Source organism: Helobdella robusta (assembly GCF_000326865.2).
Source record: "Helobdella robusta unplaced genomic scaffold HELROscaffold_12, whole genome shotgun sequence".
Classification (NCBI taxonomy): Eukaryota; Metazoa; Annelida; class Clitellata; order Rhynchobdellida; family Glossiphoniidae; genus Helobdella; species Helobdella robusta.
The window spans coordinates 1,516,910-1,544,342 of record NW_008703664.1 but is presented as its reverse complement, the minus strand read 5'-3'; the positions used below and the strand labels follow the sequence as shown (position 1 = coordinate 1,544,342).

Below are 27,433 nucleotides of genomic sequence, written 5' to 3'. Positions count from 1 at the left end.
GTTGATAAGACTAAAAAATCCACTAAAAAGATGGCGAGTGGTGAAGAAAAACAGCACGCTGCAAAAGATCATTGATTCATTCAGTAATTTATTTATTCTTTTATCCGTTATTTATATATATATATATATATATATATATATATAATTATTTATTCATTTCTTTATTTCACTTTTCGTTTTAAATAATTTTATTTAGTTTTAATTAGTATGTTTTGGTGAAAGTGGGCTATAAACTATTTATATAAAATATTTTGAGACTGAAAAAGTAAGCATATTTACGTTAATAAGACATCTAATTTTAATTTTACATTACAATATTTATGTAATGACCAATCCAATTTGTACATTCCATAGATTAATTTTTACCTTCGTTTTTATGTTATCACCAAATTTTTTATCATGGTTTTAAATTGTTCATCTGCAGTTTTCAATAATTCAAAAGTCTTGTTACATTTATAACTGTATTACTATACACATTAATATACCTATGTGTAATATATGCTCGCGTCGTATTAATTTGTATTTCATATAAAGTTTTCAAAGTCATGATTCAGTATTTTTATTTGCATTGTGGTGACTCGGTAGAAATAAATTTATTGTTTCTCATGCTCTGTTTTTTCGTTGGGAACTCCCCAATTCTTATATTAATTTCTCAAAATTAGTTGACGAGTTTGCGTACGCTTGCATATCTGTGAAGATTTTAGAGCTAATGATCTTCACAGCAGCTATGAATTTCGCAACAATGCCTTGCTATAAACTAGAAATTTAAGCTTAATCATAAAATTAGCTTCCTTACTCATTTGTCTGAACAAAATAAATACGTAATTAAATTGTTGTGTTGGTTTGAAAAATGATATCTGAAGCGAAAACTGAAGAAAGTCATGATGAAATTAAAGCGAAGATGCAAAATTTAACTGAACTTGCTAAGAGAGGTTTTACTTCATATTTCATTATTAAAGTGGCTGAATTTTGGGCTTTGGAGTTTACAACCTAAATGAAATGTATATTAAAGATATATGTTTACAATTTAAAAATGAATATCATACCATGTGTTTCGATAGCGGCTCTCGATTGTCAGAAACTTGAGAAAAAGTATGAGGAAAAGGAAAATCAGGTTCTTATTTTTTAAAATTTGAAGTAACTATATTTGTATGATAACACCTTGACCTTTATTTTGCGTGTTATATATAATAAAGCAAAAACTTTCGCACTTGTTTAGGTCATAAGCATGATATACATTTTTTTGCCTTGTGTGTCAAATCGTGTTTACGACTGAATATTTTAATGTTTTGTTTGTTTTTTCGTTCTATTAACTGCCAGTAGCCATCAATATCTTGCTCAATTTCTTCGTGTAAAATGAGTTTCTACAAAATATTCAAATAGTTTATTTTTTACCAAATCATAAATTTTTTCCAACACTTATCCCAAAGAATATAAAGAATTAAGGGTTCCTACCGATATATTTCAATTAGTTGAATCTTTTTGTCCATTTAAAATAAATTTTAGTGTTTTTTGTGTTATCTCGTCCATGTTTTTATTTTTGGTGAGGACACTTGTTAGCCCTTCAGGCTCAGGTTTGGTATAGTGCACACGAGTTTTTGAAACTTCATATAAATGCATTTTTAAATTGCCTGGATAATAACGCTCATACATTCAGTAATATGCGTGTGCCAATCAACAACATTATCAACCCTCAACAATTCACGATAATTATGCATCAACAACGCTGTTGATCATATTCAAAATTTAACATTGACGTTTAATTAACGTTTAATCAATAAAAGTATAAGGAATTAAAGAGAAAGTATGAAACCCAAGAAGAAAAGTTAAAAAAATTAACTTCTGGTATGTTTGCTTCATCATATTCACATTTTTTTATTTTATTACATATTTTATGTTTTTGCTTTGATGTTTGATGTCCGAACATTTACATGTCTGACTGGCAACAGTTTTGGAACCAGCATGTAAAGAATTTTCAGACATGAGCACCAAGTACGAAACTGAACAAGAAAGTAGGAAAGAGGCTGAAATGAAATTCAAGGAAGTAAGTTAAAACGTTCAATAGTCAAATGATATTTGAATTAATTTTTGGATTTATAAAATTGTTTTAGACTGATAAAAAATATAAAAACCTCCAAAGACAAAGTCAAATGATGTTACAAAGGTTTAATTTAATGAGTATTGATTTAGATAGCCCTTTAATTGAAGAGACATTGTCGGAAGACAAAATTAAGATTGATGGTAAGGTTCTTTAATTAATTTACAATTTTATTTTGTTACATCTTTGCCGTCGACATCAATACATTACTGTCGTTAACGTTACACACATTTTTGTAATACTCTAGAGCTTGAAAAAACAAACAAACAGCTTTCGAAACAAATAGAAGAAATGCAAAAAGAAATTGAAAAACAAAAGCAAAGTGTTAATATTATTCATCCATTTATTTATTTATTAATATACTTTTTTCCAATTAAAACTTTCAAATTAAAGATTATCAAATTGAACAGTGATTTGTTCAAAACATGGAAACAGCTAGAAGAAAAAAACAAATTGCTGAATAACTTTCAAATAAGTGAGTTATGCAAAAAATTAAACTTACTTAGTTTGAAGGACATTTTTAAATAATAAAAAGATTGCATTGTGTTATTTAAGCGTCTGGTTTAGCGATTCAAGAATACAACAAATTAATTCAATTGAAAGAAAATGAAAGCTTCTTGAAAGAAGAGGCGGAAAACTTTGCAAGAAAGGTTACGTTTTTGACTGGTTGTTTAGCTTCGTGTTTGCATTCAATACAATTTTTTACAGTGCTTTGCGGAACGCAATGCAATGGTCAGACAGAGTTCCATTGTGCTAAACTCGGTGTCCAATGATCAAGGTTACAGAAATGCTCTCATGGAAATTGAGAACATCAATCGACTGAAAGAAGAAGAGAAGCTTAAGTACGAGAGAGACGTGAGTGACTTTTTTCGATTTAACTTTCAAAATTTTTACTTTCGCTAATTTTCGTCTAATACATATTTTACATTGCAAGAGTTAGCACCGTTGATGGATTTACTTACGTCGATTTAATGCGATGAATTCGATTATTATTGCAATGAAATGTGCTTTAGGCATGGTAGATGAAACAAATAAAGTCTGTAATTCACAGCAACAGAGAAGATAAAAAAAAATTTGAAAAGATAAAAAATGAAATCAGAAATTAATTTGAACTTAGTAGAAAATTTATAGTTTAAAAATGGAAATAAGTCGGCAACTTACAAACGGTATTCAAAAGCAACAAGCCAAAATTGTTAAACCTAAAATAGTAGGTAAATATAAAACCGTAGTTGACTAATGGAGCTTGGAAATATATTGAAGAAAGTCACATAATATAGAAACAAAGGCGGAATGAAATACAGAGAATTGTGTCCCAATTTGAAAAAAAATTAAATCAAAAATTTGTTTGAACTTATAATCAGCTCAAACATGATAATAATAAACATTGATAAATAATAAATGCATACAAGTCGAAATGCGCTTGTTATCATAGGAAGCAGAACAAAAGTTTAATTTTTGTAGAACAAGTTGAATGAGAACGAACAAACACGTTAAAAACATACTTCTCTAAGAATATGTGAATGGAATACAATAAAGACCTGTTTTCAGATACAAACCAGTACAAAACTGAGATGCTCAAAGCTTTGAAGCTTTGATTAATATAATATATAATTATAATTATAAATTTAAATAAGTTTACATTTACTAAAAATCAATGATTTTACATAAAGATTGCCAAACTGAAAGAAATAATAGACAACTCGAAAGATGTTAAAAAAATCGAATCTTTGGAAGCCAAGTTGAAAATTTCAAATGAGGAAATAGAAAGACTATACAATTCTCTTCAAGAGTTGACAAAAGAAACTTCAACAAAAAGTTTGATAGTTGAACATACATAATTTCAAAATGTTATAACACGAAATTGCTCATTCTCAAGTAGAGACGAACGAACTGGAGTCTGACTGTCAACCATCCTTTGCACCTCCTCCACCGCCACCTCCTCCACCTCCTCCTCCCCTTCCTCTCACGCCAGCCATCAACCTCAGAACAAAGTCGGTGTCGCACTTTGATACTTTTCACATTTTAAAAATACAAATATTGGCGTACATGCGCTCATCACTCACATACAGACAGAGACACACCGCGCACCCACCCCCTGACTGCTCATTTGTTTGCGCTTGAACATTTTTAGTTATAAAAATAACCCTGATATCACAGCAGTGTATAAATAGCAGTCAGCGTGAAACTTGTACTGTTCACAATTTAATAAGCTAATGTTGTAAATACGTCGATCATTCTATGGCATATGCGTTTGTCAATACATGCTCATGTCACATACTATTAATCCTTATTTTTTTATTCACAAGCTACACCAAATTCAAAAACACACACTTGAAAAGTTTATAAATATTCAATGATACAAAATCTTTCACATCCAAATATAGACGACTAGACTGTTATTCAAAATCCAAGTAAACAGTTAAATATATGCTCGCGCTCAGATACGCATAACCACGTTCTGATAATTTTATGCGCGCACACGCACGCACACACACACACACACACATCACACACACCACACAATTATATATACATATCGGCAAGTACATACACACGAGCGTTGTAGACTAATATAGCAACTTGATTATCGTGCAACACAACTTATAATTGTTTAGCATAACGGATCTATAAATATACACTTCTTAAAAGCTTATTATTATTCATTCAATTTAGCGAGAATCCGTGTTGTTAATTTTATTGTGTTGGAGTTTTTCTTCATATTTATTATATATTGTGATGAAAAACACAAAACAATTAGAAATATAAGCTCACACACATCACACAACTAACACATAAACACACACTTATATATGTCATGTTCGGCGTTAGTAAACTTCCTGTTTAACTTTTTGATTATTCTAACGGTTGATCGTAAATCATTCACAAGTTTCTTGTGTTCTAAACCAAATTATTTGACTAGCCGAATCAATACTCAGAACAAAGACATCCAATAATAAATATTCAACAACGTGCAATTGGAATCCTTCCTGCTACTAAATTTAGAAACAAGTGTTGAAAATGGTTGAATAATCGAAATAGGTCCTACACACTCTATAATGAAATGGAAAACTGTATATTATCTTAACTTCAATAAAATAAAGGATGACGACATGAATTTGGTTAGAAATATTGAGATATATATATATATAATATATGCAAAGTACTGGTGTTGTTTTGTAGAATGGTAAAGCGGATCTGAGCGTGTGAAACGAAAAGAGGTCAGCGCAATCGCACACAACACACACACACACACGCAGACAGACACACACAACACAGAGAGACACGCATAAATCAAACAAACACATTGACACATAGACGTGGTTAATTTATCTGATGGTTGTAAATTTATGCGTTTTTGTAAATACTCATCCTTGTATCATCATATATATGCTGATATAACATTTTTTTAGTTTTTGAAGTTAATTGAAGATGTTTGTACTTCTTGCCAATTAACTTTTTAAAGAAAAAATCTTTCCAAACTTCAATTTTTCGTTCAATTTATAAATTTTTGAAACAACGCAGTTCATGATTTGTTTTAATTATTTAGATCACCATCGGCAGCCAAACAGCCGCCAGCTCAACTGTCCACACCTTCCAGAGGTCTGTTCTTTACAATTTGAAAAAATTCCGAATTACGTTGGAAAATTTTATACGTGTGGTGGCTCAGAAATTATTTTTAAAATGCTACCCCAAAGCTATTTCGATAAGCAAACATCGCATTTTTTAAAACTAGAGCCATCCAAGACGGATGACTTAATAAACGAGATGAAGGAAATGATGAAACGAATTCAAAGTGGCGAAAAGAAAACATCGGCAACTGTGAGATTCCAGAAGAAGGTTACTTTTGTTGATATAAATTGTCACTTTGTTAACATGCCTAAGGTGGCTAGCTAGAGTTAAATTATCACGTGTAGATTGAAGTTCAATCGAATACTGTTATTTCAGCTTTTAAATTGTTAGTGCAATTACTTTAATTTGTTATATGAATGTTTTAATTATTCTCATAATTTTATTGAAACTATTCCACGAAGCCGGTTGAGTCGAAGAGCCTGAGTCCAGCATTCTTCGAACTCTCGAAAGTCCTCGTTAGTAAACGCTTCCTTTCCTACTTCAAAATGATAAATTTAGTGTTAGATTTAATAAAAATAAATATAATGTTTACGTGGGTGGATATTTAACGTGATGTGTTTTGAATGAAATAAATACACATCCGTCAGTCGAAGGCCAAGTCTATGAAGGAAGGACCGAACATCGATTTGCCAGTTGTTGCCCCGAAGCCCAAACACTCACCATCGCCACCGACGACCCCTCTCAACAAAACCTGCCCACAGGCAGCCGAAATAGCGCGAACCACCAATAAATCAAGAAACATGACGCAAGTAGCAAACAGAAGCAACCGAATATACATTAGTGCCGACGCAAATAAACACAACAAAACCGAGCCAGCAGTTGAAGACGATGTAACAAAAATAAAAACCGACTGCGTAACGTCGGTTATAAATTAAATTCCAGAGATTTTCGTTCGTCCGTTCGTTTGTTCGGCATTAAAATTATTATTCACGCCCTGTGACTTGCTTGATTTCACTCACGAAAGTTAAACAGTTTTGATAATTTGAACGGTTTATTAAAAATCAGCACAAATATAACAGTTGTTAATTATAATACTCATATAAAGTCCATTTGAGACCAAAATAATTTAACAAAATTGACAAAACATGTTGATAATAATATTCAAGACAAAAATATTTTATATATAAATAAGTAAAAAAAATAATTTATAAACAAAATAATTTATTGGAAAGTAATTGGTCTATAACAGTCAATAGAATTTTAGATATTTGATCCGAGCAAAATCATTTTAACATTTATTTGAAACTGCATTTTAGCTATCAAAGTCTGGTGCAATAAGCTCATGTAACAGTTTATAAAAAGATAAATTGTATATTTATAATGAAATATTATCACGAACTTCTGAACTTAGTAACATCGTTTTAAAACTAGGTAGGACGATAAAAATTAATTTCATGATTGCGGTACATTGATAGTCACGAAAACATTCTTTGTTACAAAAATGATTCATTTCATTGGAAAGAAACGAATTCTGAATAAATGATTGGACATGAACAGGACGGATAAACATAAAGTCCGAATTTTGTATGCTGACGCACGAGCCAACTCTTAAAAAATGATGACATCTTAATTTAATTTTATTTATTCTAAAAAACTGCGCGCATTCATCTGCATGTTTGTGTGAATGTATAATTCCAAAAAATAAAATTTCAACATATTGCTTCAAACTAAGCCGATCTAAAAAAATAAATTAAATAAAAATAAAAATCAATAAAAACATTTGAAATAATGATACTCTTGAATACATTCGTTCATTATTCTGTTGTTTAAACTGATCAAATTCTCCGTAATTTATTCATTCAGTTCCTTTCATTAATTTATCCAGTCATGTCGCAAGCATCCTTATGAAACAAACAACATTCGCCTGATTGCTTGATAACCATCAAATGTTTCTTAATAATTATAAAATTGAAAATAATATTTATTTATCTTATTTATATAATTGTTTAATGTAATAGCAATCGGTAATAATTTTGTTTAGTAAAATACCTCATATGAAACTGCTTGCTCAATTAGTCTGCAACTAGACCTCATAAAAAAATGTTGAATACTTCATAAATCAGCAGTGTGGATTTGCTATAACTCTACTGTGTGGTAAAACAACTTCCTAACAAGACTGCTTGTTCTCTGGTCCTTAACATTTTCAGTTTATTCACCAAAAACTCGTCAGCATTATTTCAATTTAAATACCAAACAATCCAATAAATCCAGTTCTGATTCAATTCACATGAGAACTCCATTTTGTTATCTCACATATAACATATATATATACCACACACGTAATGTATAGTTTTGAGTAAACATCTTCACCATAATCATTGTCATTTTCCTCACCTTCATTGTCATCATCTTCCTTTATTAGTATCCTCATCTCCATCATCATCTTCATCAGTGCCCTCAGATTCATCACCATCTTTACTATTATTACCACCAATATATTTAATCATTTAATATATATCGACAATAATTCTAAAAAAAAACATCAATTTTAGGGATATATAACATAGCTCAGACTAAAATACAATCAAGAAATTATGCAGTTATGTATGTTAGCTATTTGTAAGATTATTAATCAATTTCCACACGCGCACATCACACACACACACACACACACACACACACACACAAACACACACACACACATGCCTACGCATACTCACTAATACGCACATGTGTGTACATAAGCGTACGCGATAATAAATTGAGTAGATTTTGTTTTAAGAACTGAATTGAAGAAAATAATAATATATAAAATAATTTTATAAATTTACGACTCATCGATGAATAATAATAAAAATACACATACATAAATAGTATGTGTAGTACATAAATAGTGCTAACAAAATATACAAACTTTTATTCGAGTAACATTTGGAGAGCATGTACAAGAACGTAATAATTAGAAACACTGATGGGTTCAAAATCATCCTGGTCATTTAAAAACAAAATGAAATTTATTTGATAAAATAAATCATTGAAATAAACGTAAAAACTGTTGAATTGTTGAAGTGGATGGTTCTGTTGGCATGATACTGAAGCGCGCGCACACTCTCACACACAACACAAACATACACTCAAACAAAAACACTCACACACACTCACTTACACACACATACACTCCAAAAAACACACACACAACACACACATACACTCCAACAAACACACAAACTTACACACACTAAACACACACATACACTCAAACAAACACACACAACACACACATACACTCAAACAAACACACATAAACACACACACACACACCGACTTATTTTCTTCGGCTCATGACACGTTTTGGAATATCTAGTTGAACGGACGACGGTTTATTTAATATTCCTTGAAAGAAACGTTGTTGTCGCTGAAATGATTACGTTTCCAAAAGAGCGCAAAATGTTCAACAGCGTTTACATGTTATTAGCAATATTAGTATTGTAAATGATGAAATAAAAGATAGAAATATTTTTGAAATGGTATTGTGCCGGTAATTTAGTTACAAATTAATTCAGTTATCAATCATTTCCCCATAGGAATGAGGTTAGGTTGGACAAGTTGCATCATTGTACACGTTGTGGCCTCCGGGTTTGAAGCGTTTGTCTGTGAGGTCATCTCTCGGAAACGCGCCATCATCTTCCACGTCACTGCTGGTCAGCAATCTACGCGAAGCTCGGTTTGACATTGTGAAAAAAAGACGCTGTTGTTGTTGCTGTTGTTGATGTTGTTGAGGCTGTTGTAAAATATTTTGTTGCTGCTGTTGTTGCTTTTGTGAATAGTGTTGTTGCATTTGTTGCTGATGTTGTTGCTGAAGGTGATGATAAACTATCGGTTGGAAGTAATTGCTCTTAACGCCGTTCGCCCCATACTCTCTGAAGGAATTTGTTGTGTTCAGAGACATTTTTCTCGGGCCCATTCGTTTCTGTTGCTGTTTTTGTTGGATATGTTGTGTAATCAAATGTTGTTGGTGGATTTGTTGCTGGAGTAGACTTGAACCTTCGTACGTCGACAACAATGGGCTGTTCTTGTTGGCTATTACTGTTCACAATCACATTAAGTTGCATTTGTCAGAGTACTGATTGTAGTACATACCGGATTTAACTCTATTAAAAATGTTCAATCTAAAAAATAATTGATAGCAAAGGAATTAAAAGCTGGAATACGAACATTCGAATGCACTTTTGTAGCCACTTGAACCACTGTGATCGGCGCTGTTTCCTTCCTCCTCCTCCTCCTCATCGTCAGGATCGGCATCGCTCACTTTGCTGAGTGGCTGATGCTGCTGCTGCTGTTGATCTTGTAGTTGTTTTGGTTTGATCATGTACGTTTGGCATATCAACTTTTCTGTGTTAGTTGCAAACATTGGTATTGGCGGTAATGATTGTTGTTGATTTTTTTGTTGTTGGGGTGGCGATAGGAAGTTCTGCCACTGCTGCGGCTGTTGCGGGGGTGAGGTAGATGGAACTGGAAAGCTCATTCTTAGACGTCCGGGAGATGGTTGGTTCGTTTCGTCTAGCACTGTGCTTTTTTTTGTACTGTACATCGTGGAAACGTTTTCGTACATGTTTTCCATTTGCACCGGTGTTATGCAGTTATTTGAATTTTTATCGTTGTCGTTCGATGTGGCCGTTGTCGCTTGTACTACTGTTGACGATCCTGTGCATTCAAAATTCGATGATGCAAGTCTTGTTTAAATTGATTCGTAATTTAAGAAAACTTTAATTGTAATTGAATGAAAAAATTAGATTCACCAATTTCTCTACTAGCAAAAAACTGTTGAGTTTGTTTCTCTTTCTCTCTGCTTTTTTGTTTCTTTAGAAGAACAAAAATTGAAATGAAAGTGAAAAGAGTGAGCAGTCCGGCCAGGACACTGATCATGACGATCCACCAGGAGTTGTTGTTGGTGCTGCTGTTGGTTGTCGTGTGGCTTGAAGCATGAGCGCTGTTCAGACTTTCACTGAAATCTAGTGCATGTGGTGTTAACAACGTGGTGAAATTTTTTCGGTCCAAAAAAGATAATAATAAAAAAAATTAAAATTTGCAGCAATTTAACACTTGTTTATGATGATCCGATAGAAATATGGTGACTACTTTACACTAATCTTAATTGCTTTTATTTTCTTTGTTTAATTTGCAATTAAAGTTATTTGTAAAGTTATCATATAAAAAGTTATAACAAACAAACAAACAAACAAACAAACAAACAAACAAACAAACAAACAAACAAACAGAAATAAAAACACATAGTGACCAAGATTGTTTAATGATGCATCTCTAACAAACTCAAAGATGCTTATAAATTGTTTTTAATTGAACTTTTTGAGATTCATAGTACAAGTTTGCTTAAAATATGCATTTAAACTGGTAATCACGCAGAAATAATTATACATTTTTAGTTCATTCTCTGACGTTTTGATATATCGATATCTTAATATAACAACGGAGTCTTTTTTGAAAAATCTAAATGTCTCAATTCAAATAATTTTTTTTCTATAATAATGTTTCCTTAAAAAATATGAAAGATAAAAATGTTAAGTGGTAGAGAATAGTAAAAACAGACCAAAGACGAGAGGTTTACTAATTGATCCCTCCCCTGCACTGCTGTAGGCAGCCACTTGAATTTGGTAAGTATTTGCAGTGTTCATGTTGTCAATGAATGCTGTCTCTGATGTCGCATTCATCCAAACCTCTCGCTTCGATTGAGAATCGTTGGCGGACACGTATACCTGCAAGCAATTTAACATTTGAACTGAGCGATGAAATTAAAATGTTATACGTATGAATGCACGCTTAAAAATTTATGATGTTTGCCACAATAAAGATGGTTGAATGTTTGAACCAACCTTGTAACCAACAAGAGGACCATTCTGGTGTATTTTTGGAGGGGGCTTCCAGGTAAGATGAAGGGTGTGGTTCTGCAGCACCTTTGCCTGAAGGTGGCTCGGTGGGGCTGACGGAACTGTTTGTTGTGTGCAATATAAATATTCAACTTTTTTACTTTCAACAAGTTGCAACAATCAATTGCTCAACGTCAGAAAAGATAATTAAAAAAATGTTGCAATTTTATATTTAGAATGAAAATTATTTTTTGACGTATTTTTTAAAAACGTGTTCAACAGTTGAGAATGAAGACATGCACAGTACCATCCTCTTTAGTTTTGACGTGAATTTTATTGCTCGGTATCTTGTTAGTGCCATTTGAGTAGGGCTGCACGTAGATGAGATAGTATGTGCTTTCCTCGAGACCATGGAGATGAAAGGACCTCGTTTGACTGTCACCGACCGTCTGTGTGGCAAATAAACAATGATCGCTTTCGTATCCAAACTTTGGATCGTAGTGCGTGAGTGACTCTGCGCAGTATCTTATATGGAAGCCTTCAATCGGCTGGCGCAGCCACTGAGTTGTTTGCTGAGACGCTAACGTGCGTACATCCCATCGGAGTCTGATGGATTTGGCGCCAATTTCATGTCCGTGTGGCTGGTGTAAATGGACGGCGGTAGTCTGGTGTGGTTGGAGGTGGTGGTTGCGGGAGGCCAACGTTTGCAAGGAAAGTGATGAGAAGTGATGGTGCTCACTGTGGAAACTTTGGTTGTGGGTGTTTAAAGCTGGATAAATGGTGACAAGTTATGGGAATATTAAATAAACGTAATATGATGTGTTTAAATTATTGAAAATGTTCAATGGGTAAATAAGAGCAAAAAATTTAAAATTATTTTCATTTCAATTCACCAAAAATTAGTAAATTATTTTTTCGTATAAATGAAAAAATCACATTTTATGAACAGTAAAAGTGAATACCACTACCATGAACATTTCTACAAGCTCAACAATTAAACTTTTGTTATAAGTATTCTAAACATGTATAAGGCCATTTTATTCAATCATTTAATTAATGATTATCTTCAATTCCATGGTTTCCTTAATCCTGTTTCATCCTTGTTCAATTTTATTGAATTCAGTATTCTTACCCCAGCTTATTCTGTAAAGTCATCTATCTATTTTTTGCAGGTTATCCAACTCAGGTTTTAAAAACTTCCTCTGCAGCTTTGAGAGCAGTTGTTTATAAATTTTTGACTGCTCTTTTCATGTAACAGCTGGTTGTAATTTTTCATTAATTTCTGGATTTGTTCGCATTTCTCCAAATTTATTTCATTATGTCTGCGTTTTATTTTATTTTAACTGCCTCCATTCTTTCATCTCATTCTGGTTTAGTTTGCTCACCCCAGCACGATTTTACACAAGGCCGTGTTATTATTCACGCAGGAACATTATTTCTGCAATTTTATCACATTGAAGTACAAATGTTTCTTGAAGATAATGGCACTTTTAAACTCGTCACTAAAAAATTTATTACTACTGAGATACTACTGTAAAAACGTCAAAATAAACAGGTTTCATTCAAAACCGTTCGACTAGTTAAACAAAATAACTTCCAGTTTTTCTTCGTTGCTCAACGTTTTTTATCTAACAATAAATTGTAACTTTTTGATTCATTATTAATCTTTTAAAATCTCAAAACACATCTAAATAAAAATTAGTAGGTACAAAATAAACTCAATGGATCACTGAATGTAATTAAAATTAAAATACTTTTGGTCTTGATCAAAGAAGTGACGTGACTTGGCATGCCGATGCCGTGAGAATTTTGTGCTCTGACCAAGAAGAGGTAGGAAGTGGCAGGCTGAAGATTCCGAACAACGTACGACAACTCAGTGACGCCGTCACTTGCAATGACCCAACCCTGATCATTTTAATGAGTCATTTCAACATTCTTTGTAGTTCAATATAAATATTATTACTAAAATATGAGTAAGGAGTATCCAAAAAAATGTTTGCCGTTTTTTTGCTTGAAAAATTAAAAATTGAAATAGGGTTATAAGTTTGCTGGCTTCATCACAGTACCTACGCAACGCAAGAAGCAGAGCAGACATCTGGCATCGATCTTCATCCATCTCATTCACTAACGAATATTAAACAATCTCTCTTCATTACTGAACAATTAATTAATACCAACATTAAAGCAAAAGTGAAGTAATTGAGTAAATTACTTCACTTTTGCTTCAAACGAATTGGGTAAAATCAGCCACAACCAGCAGAGCAACATAACTACCATAACTGTAAACTTTGTTGTCATTGTTTTTGTTACATCACTTATATCGTCAATTCTGTTATTAATCACAACTATCATCTGTGTTGTTTTTTTGCTAACATCGCCATCATAATCATTATTTTTATCATTATCATTTTAATAATCATCTCCACCAACGGACATTATCATCCTGTTTTCATCTTCAGCATCATTACCATGCAATTCACGCCACCATCATAATCATCATCATGACCAACAAGAAGCATCATAACGAAAGCATCTTAACAAGCGGGACAGATGGAAACACGCCTACTTCTCAATTGTTATTTACATACATTACCATGATTGTTGGATGCCTCATCACCCTCACTTACACCTACACAAATTTCAAAGCGTGCATGCACGTACGTGCTAGCATCTGCACACACATACACATAAAAATACATAAAAGTAGACGCACACACTTATAAACAAACAAACAAACACACAAGGATAAAGACGAGCGGAAAGACAGATACACAAGCTAACGGAAAGAATCCTGCTTCTGCATCCAGCAATACAATTACAATTACGTACATTGCTTTGTGTTGGTAGGTACGTATGTAATGTATACGCGCAGAACTGATGTGTACGCTAATATGTCAACTGAATGTGCACACGCTTATGCATGAATGAATGTGCAAATGACCAAATATAAACACTCCTGTATATAAAAGTGTACACACAAACGTATTATATATATATATATATATATATATATATATATATATACACATATATATATTATTGTATGAATTCTACCGAATTGTTGGCATCAATCAATTTAAAGTTTGTCTTTTCAATTTTTCTTTCTAGAATTTTCTAGAAATTATTCAATTTATTGAAAATAGAATTAATATCCAAGTTCATCATGTTAATTTCATAAAACTGTTGCAAAGCAAATAGGCCATATTTCGATTTTGGCCAATCTGCTTCTGCTTGATAAATTAAGATAACAGTTTTATTAAATTTTCATGATTAGCTTGGATAAAAATTTTATTTCTAATAAATTGAACAATTTCCAAAAAACTCTAGTAAAAAATTGAAAAGCGTAGGTAGGAATAGCAAAGCGACAACCATAAGCCTATGTGGTCTTCTTGATGAAAATTTTGCTGACAAACGTGAAAGATAGAGTAGAAACGGCAGCAGTAATAACCAAATTGTTTCACTCGCTACAACTGGCGATGTCACTTTCCGATCGAATGGTCTGCAGCCTGTTTACATTTTCAAGTTGTCCGGACAAATGTTAGACGTGAAAATTTATATCACGCCCGCTAACTCAACCGACACTTCAAATCTTCAGAAGAACATCAGAATAAACAGACAAACTCTATTAGATGTCAATCTAAAATGAATTGTTGACAACTTTTACCGTTGATGCGACAAATGCCATGTTAAAGATTTTCAAAATTTAGGTTTTTAAAACGATTGAAATGATCAATTCTCTCAAAATTAAAAGTCTTTAAAACATTGTTCACATCAGTTATGACCATTCCAAACCAGTTTTGCACAAATGGGTTGCTATCACGAACTTAAAGAACTCAACCGACACTTTAATAAGTACATTTTCATAATTGATGCGGTTCTTATGCGGCAAAAAATAACGGCAAAAGTGTTGAGACGTTTTTTAAAAATGCCACACGCAGACTATCACCGCCAATTTCCCTAACATAAATCCACTTTTTATGGCGTAGAAAATCACCGGGCCAAAACCTCGCTGAATACAAATTTGCATAACACCTGGAAAAAGAGTGGACCGATGTTTTCAAACATTGTAATCAAATAAATCGATTCTTAAAAATTGGTCTCGATAACAACGCTTCTGTCATTAAAACAAATTTGGTACGCTATTTCGCAACGTGAATAATGAACTATTATTTCAAATGAACTTTTAATCTAAAGTTGATTTGGCCAGCAACATTTGTCAAATGATTAGTTGATAGAAGGAGGTAATTTATATTTGGCATGGTTCGTTTATGGCTGGTGATCATAGTAGAAAAGTTAATGTTGCCTACTTAGAGTCTAATCAGATGTTCAGTTTAGCTAGATGGTTCACGTCGTAAACAAACTGTTTTTGCATCATTACTGTCTGATTGAAGAAATCTTTAACCAAAAGTAGTGTAATAAACTGAAACTTCCCGACCATATATGAAAAGTTGAAAATGTTCAATTGAGTGTAATGCATTATTGAAAATGAAAACATCTGAATTTCGGGTAGTAAACTACTGAAACTGTTGTTACCAAAACTGATATCACAACTTTTTTCATTTCATGCAACTGTTGCTTTTCAATCCCATTAGTTCTCCATCATCGGCGGCAGGTATATATAATTAAATATCTCACATTTCAGCCGGGGAAAAAAAATTGATGCAGACGCACAAAGTTAGACGCAAAAAACGTGCCAATTTAAAAAAATATGATGAGAAAAATTTTGAAATTAAAAAGAAAAATATCGATGGAAAAAAGTTGGAAAAAAAATTTGTGGAAGCAACGCGGAAAATATATTTAGATTAATGCTAATTCAATCTCTTGTGTGCTCTATGACATTCTATAAACATGGACTCCAGGGAAGAAATTTGATATATATATATATATTAAATATATATATATATCTGTAAGTGCGTATGTGTGGATTGGTGTGTGTGGGTGTGTCTGTGTTGGGCGTATGTGCGTGTGCAAGTGTTATTGTTTATGTCTGTCTTGGTGTGTGTATGTGTGTGTGTATGTGTGTGTGTGTGATTAAATTAATGAGTGAACAAATACATATTTCAATTTTTTAACGTAATTCAAATAATTAAATGTAATTAGAAACTTTAAAAATTTGAAAGATCGCAATAATGTTTGAAAAATTAATGACGTAAATATTTTTGAAAATATTTAAAATTAAAAAAAAATAAAATCAGCAGTTTGTTCGATTCTGAAAAATGAAAAAGTCTATGAAACATAAAATGGACAACCTCTCCCTGATCCGGGCTGAAGTACTCAACGACGAAATTTGTAATTTCCGAGTAACCGTCATAATTATTCGTCCTCCAAACCAACTTCACACTCGTTTCTTTGATTTCAGTAGCTTGTACTCGAACTGGTGGTCCCGGGTAGGTGAAAGGATCGGGAGTACGCTTGAAGATGATCCTGTGATTGTTGGGACTCTCCACCGTTATGTAACAACTTGACTGCGCTTCTCCCATCTCGTTCGTTGCCATGCATGTGTACCGACCGGAATCATTGCTGTGCAGTTCTGCCAATGAAATTACAAACTGTGTTGCTGATAACTTACCAAGTGGCACATTAACAAATAGAGGTTACTGAAACGGACCCATAATTTTGAGAGTTCCATCGTCAGAAAGCTGGCACTTGTCCTTGTTCATGGAGAGTGTTTTGTTGTCCTTCAACCAGCTGATCGATGGTGTTGGCTGACCAGTAGCATTGCAGAACAAAACAGCAGTGCTTTGAATGGGAAGGGTCTGGTTTTGAAGTCCATACAAGATGATAGGAGGAGGGGACGTGTTCAGACTGCCTGAATAGTGAAAATGTTCACACAAATTTTAAAAATTATATTATTTATCCTTTTGCTTAACACTTTTCTCAATTATGTTAACAACATACTTTCGTATCTTTCATTAATGTCAAAATCCATCATTGCCAAACAATCAATATTAACTTATAAGTTCAAATTGTTATTAAAAACGGACAATAAAAAATTTCGAAACGTGGAACAGTCCGACAAAGCTACCCACCTACCGAGGGCTTACGTTTCAAAAAAAACATCGTTTGCGCGGTTGGGGTGAGATATGCGATTGCAATATTTTATGTGTAAACATTTTAATTTTAAAGATCTTTAAAATTTAAAATAATTACATAGATGTAATTATTTTAAATATTATTTAGTAAAAGATAGCGCGTTGGTGGTTTGGTTAGTTTCTGAGATTAGAATATATCAACAAAATAACATCTTGATAGGTTATACATTATGTGCATGAACGTAAAACATGAATGTCATGTTTGCATGTTATAAAGAAGGACGTATTGCAAACAGAACCTGAGACATCTCCTTAGCTTGCAAATGACCAGAGAAACAAATGCAAATTCACTTGAGACAAATAGACAAAGATACATAATGATGTTGTATGAAGATAGACATGTGTGTACTTAAACGGACGCACGTGGTCCTATAGTACGCCTGTATGCAATCGGTCTAACGAGCAAATGATTGATAGATAAGCCGATAAGATTCATACTGAAACAAAATGAAGTTCTCTCTCTCTTACAGGAGAAACGTGTTGTAAAAAAATAATGTTATCTTCAAAGAGAACACATGTTCACAGACAAGTTCACGCACATGTTCACAGGCAATTCACACCCAAGTTTACACATAAGTTCACACATGTTCTTACCCATGTTCACACACAGCATGCGAACTTATTATTATATTCAGGCAAATAATAAACTAATGTTTTATTGCTGTAAATTATGTCAAACTTTTTGTTTTGTTTGTCTCGTCATAAGATGAGTGCACTTTAAATCGTTGAGATAAAACAAGACGAAATGTAAAAATATAAAGAGGACCATTCATATGAAATAAGAAAACATGTATTCATTATAAAATATATCTAAAGATAAAACATTAGTTGGAAATTTTAAAAAGTAGAAAATTTATAAAAATTATTCAAAGCTAAATTTGTCAAAGTTTACATAACCATTTAACCTAAACGAAAAGGCAATATTCAAAATTAAATTTAGCGATCGTCTGATTTAGAAATAAACATTGATAAATTGGAAATAATTTTAAAATATTTGATAATTTCTAATTATATCTACCTCTAATAATTTCATCTCATCGAAAATAATTCTCCCAAATGAAACACATCATGAAGAAGTAGATTGCTACTAATGCATAAAATAAAAAAATTGAAAACATTTTCTATGGCGAGCTTTTTGAAAGCAAAAAATTTTTTTTTCATAATCATTTCGTTTCTTTCAAACTATTCAATTACATCTTACAATGCAATTTCTTCATTCATCTGTCTTGTGCTAGCCAACCTTACTTTACATCTTCTACATGTTGTCGTTCGTTCATTTTGTTGTTACACACACACACGCACACACACACACACACATATACACAACACACACATACACACACACACATACACACACATATATATATATATATATATATATACATATTTATAATACTAATTTATAAATTTTATTTTATATTAATTTCTAGAATTTAAATCAAAATTACACAGTAAAAATAAAAGAAATGAATTTTATAATGAAGGTATTTATAAGAAGAATTGAAAAAGATAGATGAATGAATGAAGTGCAATGGAATTTTGATGCAAACAGCGACAGTGTAAGCCAAACTGACTGGCGAAGATTGATTCGCTGGCATGTTCTAATCCTTGGTCAACTCCAAACAACAACAACAATAACAGCAGCAGAAGCAACAACAATAACAGCAACAACAACTCCAAACAACAACAACAATAATAACGTAAAAAACAGCTATAATATTACTAAAAATACAACAGTGATATGAGAGTAACTAACAACAACATAACTAACAACAAAAACCAAAAGCTATAACAATAGCAACAACATGAACTAACAACTACATAAATAATAACACAAACAACAGCAATATAAACGACAACAACATTACTACTTCCTGTTACACGATGAACATAGCAACGTACGTACATGCCAAAGTTTAATGTAACTAAAAATTTAATTTCGGGCTTCTCGGTTTGAAAATCAACGTTTCGATAATTAAGTAGTTTTATTATTATTTGACAATTCCTATTAGTATGCAAGAAATGAAAAGGTTTGTAAAAAAATTATGAAAAATATAGACGTTCCGGAATAAGCTAAGAATAAAAAAGACATTTAGATCGTAAAGTTGACAGAAACAATTGGAGCGAAATAACCAGGTGCAAGATATTAACTGGCTCAAACTTTAATATTGTCCTCCGTTTTAGTTGGACTAATTGGATAAAATTTGAAAATAGAATTTCCATAAGCATGAACCAAAAATGTATTTTCTTGCAATTTAATAAAAAATGAAACAAATTAAAAACAGAGAAGACTACAGGAGCGGAGATTTATGCAAAAATAAAAAAAGACATCTGTATGCTAGGGAGACAGAAAGCTGCCTGGAAACAAATGGACTTCAGTGGAACGGTTGGAATAATAATACGGACAGCTAGAAGAAAATTGTCGCTATGTTTACAAAACCACTTACAGACAAGAAAATAACTACAAAAACAAAAACAGAAGACAGAAACACGTGCGACGTCCCGTGAATAAATCAGGCATAATGTATGGATTGATGCATCGTGCATTAGCAAGTAGACCGGCGAGGACATGCAAATGAAATTGTTTCTATCAAAAAAGCAAGAAAAGTCTCAGGAGTTTATCGGGAAAAGAACAAATGCAATTTGACATTAACGAAAAATTTTAAAAATACAAAATTTGTCAAATAAACTTTTGAGATAAAATGCGCCTAGGTGACAAAAAAGAATTCAAAGGAAAATGTTGAAATATCAACTTAAAATAAAATTGCACCCAGAAATATTCACTCGAAAATGATTAGCGTATTTTTTGAACTTCAAGTTGTATTTCAATGAGAGAATAATAGCGAGGACGAGTAAAGCCTAAGTTTATCGAATAACAAAATTGAAAATATTTTATTTGAAGACAATCCTGATGTGACGAGCGTAGCCAATAACGGTCATATAACGAACATTATTTATATTTTATATTACAAATTATTCACACCAGAGCAGAGTAGCGGTAAATAGTTGGCGTAACGTAATCAGTCATTAGAGACCTTATAATTTTCGTCTGTCGCTATCAACGCCACTGCCACTGCTTCTTATCTATCTCACTACAACTAATGATATTCACAAAGCAATTACAACAGCTGCTACCAATCTTTTCCATTTACTGCTTCTTTAACTAATTTTGAACAGACTGCACTTTGAATAGTTTTTGTTACCATTATCATTTTCTTCTTCACCATCACAAGAATAAAATCGTGACTAGAATGTTGTGGTTGTAGTTGTGGTTGTTAGAAGAAACAGTTTTTACGAAAATTTCAACTAAGTATTTTCTTAAATTGAAAAAATTTCACAAAAACTACACTACAAATATATACGAAAAAAAGATTACCAAGTAAATTTAAATTTTCAGACTTATGTGACAAAAACTTCATAACTTTAAATCGAATAATGTCGCATTTTTAATTTTAACAAAGTGATGATTAATCTGGATCGAAAGCTAGCTAACTGCATAATTTCAGAAGTAAGACTTGAATTTCTTTTTTTGCTAAAGACATATATAATATAGTTTTATCCTCATCATTCTTGTCATCATATGTGCGTCATCATCATCATCATCAACGTCACCATCATCATCATCATCATCGTCGTCATCATCACAACGTCATCATCATCATCACCATCATCCTCAACAACGACGTCACCACCATCATCACCACCATCATCATCGCCATCATCATCCTCCTCAATGTCATCATTTCGATCTTCACCCGATTAAATCCGTTAAACTCGTACATTCATTAAGATTATCCTCAAAAGTAGGCATTGCGATTATCATCATTATCAATAACTACCTCCAGATCATCATTACTATTATCATCATTACTATCATCATCTCTATCATCATTATCAATACCGACCTCATTATTATCATATTACGAATACAATCGTCTCAAATTAACATCAGTATTCTTATGGTCATGTTGAGCGCGTAACTTTAATGTCCATCATCATCATATCACATCATCGTCACTCCGTATAACATCATTTACTGCCAATAAAACCAGTGTCATTATTGCCATCGTCATCTTCATCATTGGAATAATCTCTTTCAACATCATCATCATCCTCCTTATTATCATCACCTTCATTATCGTCCGCCTCATCATCATCTTTGTGTCGTCGTCGTCTTCATCATCGACGTCATCGTCATTGTTACTTACATCATCATCGTCATCATCGTCATCATCATCATCTTCATCATCATCGTCATCATCGTCATCGTCGTCATCATCATCGTCATCATCATCATTGTTATTCCCATCGTCCTAAGCAGGCATAGGCCTGTTTAGTTCTTTTTGTTAATCTCTGGTAAAAGAAAGTAAATTATAGGACGTTAAATATGTAATGCTTCTGCCCGTCACATAATGAAATAGTCATGTGTGCATGTGTACGTATGCGTTGTGTTTGTGTCCGTGTGCGTGTGTGCGTGCGTGTGTGTGCTGTTTGGCATGGCAATCCACAGCTTCTGTTGAATAATTGGTTAGTCGTTAAATTAACTTATTTATAAAACTTAATGTCCCTTTAATTTATATTACAGTTGTTCAGAACAGTCAGTCGGTCGGTCGGTCAGTCAGCCAGCCAGCCAGCCAGCCGGCTAGCCAGCCAGCCAGTCAGCCAGTCAGTTAGTCAGTCAGTCATACATTTGCATGTCATGTTTTGAGACAGCTCTCCTGTTGAAGTGCGATGATATGTGCCAGGAGTTTTTCAATATTTTTCTTCCTACTCTCACACACTCATTATTTTTTTCAGTTATTTTTTCTCGCGTTCTCTTATTGCTTGAGATTTTTGTAGCGCACAATACATGGCGGAGAGCTCTTGCGAGGCATATAGGAGCCATCCATCATTCATTGTCTTCTTGTACACGTTCTCTTTTGTTCGCAATCACGCTCACTACTTCAATCAACTCTCACATCACAATCTTTCTCTCTCTTTCAACCGCACAACTAACTTACATTTTCTATTCTCGTCAACCGCTCAAATTCGTTTTGAAAATAACTTTCTAATGTTAACGTTGTCGATGCATTTTTCGTCCAATTTTTTTTATTTGTTCCCTCTAATTTCCACTTAAACTCACTCATTTTATCAGAAATATTCAAGTACTCAGATATTTAATGTTTTATAATATTTCATGATAAATCTATTTGAATTATTAACCTTACAACTAACCAACCAACCAACTAACCACAGAACCAATCGACCAGCCAGCAAGCCAGCCAGCCAACCAACCAACCAGCCAGCCAACCAACCAGCTAGCACTGATTAGCCAGTTGTACATTCCTTCAACATGTAACGACATCGACAAGAAAAGAACATTATTATTTTTAACTAACAAAGATCTTTCTACCGAATACGTTTTGACAGAAATGTTACGCTCTCAACAATGCACACGTATGCCGTGCATCCACACATGCGTAAGAGACATACTCTCATACTCTCAATATAAAATTAAAAAAATGTGTTAACAAGTACAACGTAAGCAGAAAAAATATAAACGTACAAACACACATACAAACACACCTTCACATACAAAAACACATACATATAAAAATGCACATACCCATACAAACACACATAAACAAGCACATGAACCCAAACAAAACCACTGACGTCGTAGCACAGCTAACAATGATTCAAGCAGATTCAATGATTCACGCATAAAAATCCAAACACACTTTCACAGTTCCACAAATGTAGAAACAAGTAAAAAACAAACGTTAGCAGACATTAAATTACAAACACCGTTGTTAAAATAAAAATGGAAGCAAGTTTTATAGCGCCGTTATCCCTGCTTTCGATTTAAATTTTAAAATTTCCATCCTGTCCACACGCATGTGCATGTCAAAGGAACACAAACGATGCTGTAGCCCACAAATTACAACGAATGCTTTCAAATTGTTCACATTTTTCACTTTGTAACGTATTTAATAACTTTTCAGTTGTGAAAAACTACTAAGCGCCAGCTTGTTTGGCAGGTTGGGCGAAACTTGTAGACGGGTCGTTGTTGATATTAGCAATGGAAGGATGCAAGCAGGTAGTTTAACATTAACGAACGAGTACAAACGAGGCCAATACGAAAAAATTGTAGATATATATTTGCTAGAGAGATTTTTTAATTAATTTTTAACCTAAGTGTAAAAGTGAATTTTTAAAAAATGTGTTTTTATGAAAACAAGTATATAAATAAGCAATGCAACACTACTAGATGAATTTCATAACAGAAAAGCTACGCTACCCTCTTGCAATAATTACAACAGTTAAATGTATTGTAAGAAGAATGCGCAGATCAATCCAGGCATTTGGATATAACTCTTGTAAAGAATGTTTGATAATAAAATTCAATTCAATGAAGGATGTATTCAATGCAATTTTTCTACTTTTTCAACTTTCACTTCACCCATTTTATTTTTAATGAAAATCTTAACACTTATTAGTTCGTCACATAGAAAGGCGCCACCAATATTAGACTTTGAACAAACAGTTAATTTTTCTTGCAATTCTTTACACAATTTCAAAAGTTCATACTTAATAAAAAAATAAAAAAAGACCAATGTATTTGCACATTCATCCAATTGTTCAAATCGTCCTTTCATTGATGACAGGCACGTGTCTAAAAAGGGGTTAAACAATTTTTACTTCATGTTTCTTCTCTGGATCCTGAAAATTGGTTCTGGAATTAGTTCGTCAGTAGCATTTTTGTCTAAATGACGTTTCACTCCTCGCACCCTCTTCATTGGTTTAAAGCCAAACATTCTGCGAATTTCTAAATATTTAATACATTTTTGAAGCTTTCAGTGCACTGTACCAGATCCATGTCCTAGGCCTGCATCGCTTTACTAACAACGTTTACTTAACATAGTACATTGCACCATGCAATCAAAGTGATTAGAAAACTACAATTATTTAATTGCTCACTTAATGTAAGTGCTTCGTGCGCAATATCAGAAGTTTTGGTATCAGTTTCATGTATGGTAGTTGAAGCATATTTTTTTTGATTAAAGTATTTTTAACAAACTATTTGAATGAAAAATAACTTAATTTCCATAAAAAAACAATTTATGATAAAATTGGATATAAGTTTAATTAAATTTATTTTCAACTTATTTTTATTAAAAAAATATTTAGTGTTTATTTTGGAGACAGCACTTGGCGCCCTCAGTTACACCCATCCCCAAGGCCGGCCCTGGTTATGAAATTAGTTTAATTTTTAAATAGAAACAGGAAAAAAGAAATCATTCAGGATTACATGAAGCTAATGTCTCAATTATTTTATAAACTTGAGGCAAAAAACTTTGAAAATTATTAAACATGAAATTTATAAACAAATGTTCCAATAATATTGAAATATGAACACAAACCATTCTAGCCAGAATAATTTCAACTCAAAAACTTCAAGTGTACCCACTTCTTCAAATGAACAACAGTTGAAAAATTAAACCAAACAATGTTCTGTCTTAGGCCAAATGAAAATTAGTTTTTAAAAAATTTGCAAAATATGGGTAGTGTTTTTAAATATAAAACGGTACTGCAAAAGAGAAAGAGAAGTGCCAGGACATACATTCATACAGACGCATTCAGAAAGGGCGAACATACATACATACATATGGAGGCATGGTGACATCAATTATACTTAAGAGTAGCAGCGTCTGTGTGTGAGAATGGTCGTATATTCAAGTTAGTCGAAGACAAGCATCACTTCCAAGCTTGGGTCAGTACGCATACATCCTGGCTGTATGCTGGTGTATATATTTTTGTATAATACAAAAACACGTTTGTATGTATGAATACGAAGATGTATTTCAAGCCTCAACACAAGTAAAGCATTGGGGTAAAATTTCCAAAGTTTTGTTATTTGCTATACCTCGATCTTAAAATGTATCCATAGTAACGATTAACGTTCTCACACACTCTGCCATCAGATGAACAAATGACTACAATGCTTCACGATTTGCAAGAAGATTCCCAAAAATTCATCTTCATTGAAACTGGCAAGTAACATTTCCAGCCAGCTTCGCACCCGCACATGTTACTGATTCATTTTAAAGTTATTGAATTTTATGATGAAACCCAAAAAATTATGACACCATTGTTATCAATCTAAGTTGTGCTTATCTCATCACTCAACAAATATTTTTAAATGTTTTGTCATCTGCAAATTATAGTAGACAATGATTATATTGTTTAATGGTTGATTTATAATGATAGATTTATAAACAGCGGGTTATTAGCACCAGATACATTCCTAGTAGGTTATTATTTTATTGAAAGATTTTAACAAGAATTTTAAACATACAATTTTTTACTGGTTTCAAAGTTACATTGAAAATGTTTAAATCCCATATGTAAAATAAAATGTTTCGTAATAAAATCAGTATTAGTTATAACGCCACGAGTAAGCATGGTAAATCTGCGATACATTTTGCATAATTTGTATCAATCTTATTTGCATTATTATAATTATTTCTAATAAACCATGAATATCCTTACAAATTCATCAGAGTGATAACCTGTCTACATCAGGGTCCTCTCATCATCATCTTCATACTCATTAATCATCACTATCATTCACGTCATCATTATCGTCACATGTGGCGAATTCATAAGCTGGAACTGTAAGATGAAAACATTCGGTGGAGCCTTTTAAAGGATCGGGCTTAGTTGGCCAGCGAAACGCGAAAGATAAATAACGCGATTGATTAGGTGAGGGAGGTAGGCTTCTGCTGGGTTTCTAAATCAAATCTATACCAGTGCATTGCTTGAACGCTTCGATGTTTTCAATAACTTCATTCAATTTCATTTTAGTCAGCTCTGTGGTAATTAGATTTTAGCCCAAGCTGAACATATTTTTAAACAAATTTTTTGTCTTTGATAGCCGCTCTTTATAAACGTCTTCTTGACACAAATTTCTACAACTGAATGATGTACTACACAGGCAATCAGCCTTACATCAACTCTAGCATACTCAATCAAATTATTTTGAAAACATTTCTGTTTCTAAAGATTCTTGCAAAGATACGATTAAAAAATGTGTGGCAACCAGATATAAAACAGAAACTGATGTGTAGACCATCCAGCAGAGATTTGAGATTTACTGAATTATAAATAATTTTCTTGTGTTACTTTCCGTACAAAAGAAGCATATTACTGTGCGAACAGATTTATTTACGGGCAAACAAATACACATACGTACGGATATACACACACACAATCATAAAGATTCATCATACAATAGCACTTATGAAAACACTAGCTTACACACACCACACACACACACACACACACACACACACACACACACACACATACACATACACACATACACATATCTATATACACTTGTTATTTATCTATATATAAAATAGATGTAAAAAAATCTGTTTGCGACACTGACATGCCGGATTACGTCTGATGAAATTTTGTTCGTTCGTGAAATGCACGTGAACAGATGAACGGATCTGTGTTGTGTTGTGTAGACTGCGTTGTACATTATACATGTGTGACTGGATATCTGAGGTGCGTGTACAAGACACACGCTGAAGTACATTTTATCATCTGAACATATTTATGTTGTACGCTTTTGTTAATTAAAGATGTTGACGTACCAAAATAATTTGCAGTGGTTGGACATCAACTTGCATTCATTAGTAACAAACTTTGATGTAGATAACCGAACGCACAGACGTACGCACACATACATACATACATACACACGCAGGTATACGTGAAGACAAACACAGGCACGC

At 32.9% G+C, this 27,433-nt stretch overlaps 2 protein-coding genes across 2 annotated transcripts in view; one reads left to right on the top strand and one right to left on the bottom strand.

Annotated features, from left to right (window-relative positions):
- Nucleotides 1-803: 803 nt before the first annotated feature.
- On the top strand, nucleotides 804-7,554 carry HELRODRAFT_190344 (hypothetical protein). Its single transcript, XM_009013539.1, has 15 exons — nucleotides 804-932; nucleotides 1,062-1,114; nucleotides 1,785-1,845; nucleotides 1,950-2,044; nucleotides 2,112-2,241; nucleotides 2,346-2,422; nucleotides 2,492-2,573; nucleotides 2,654-2,748; nucleotides 2,807-2,953; nucleotides 3,769-3,912; nucleotides 3,974-4,089; nucleotides 5,646-5,698; nucleotides 5,832-5,935; nucleotides 6,130-6,183; nucleotides 6,316-7,554. Exons 1-15 carry the CDS (start codon nucleotides 851-853, stop codon nucleotides 6,601-6,603), a joined length of 1,581 nt encoding a protein of 526 aa, XP_009011787.1. The 5' UTR covers nucleotides 804-850; the 3' UTR covers nucleotides 6,604-7,554.
- Nucleotides 7,555-13,251: 5,697 nt separating this feature from the next.
- HELRODRAFT_72804 (hypothetical protein) overlaps nucleotides 13,252-27,433 on the bottom strand; it is a gene marked incomplete at both ends in the record, with an annotated part of 20,963 nt that continues 6,781 nt past the window's right edge. The window contains 3 exons of the mRNA XM_009013538.1: nucleotides 13,252-13,458; nucleotides 16,803-17,083; nucleotides 17,162-17,362. Of these exons, the coding sequence (XP_009011786.1) occupies nucleotides 13,252-13,458; nucleotides 16,803-17,083; nucleotides 17,162-17,362 (689 nt within the window). The remainder of the gene's footprint in view (nucleotides 13,459-16,802; nucleotides 17,084-17,161; nucleotides 17,363-27,433) is intronic.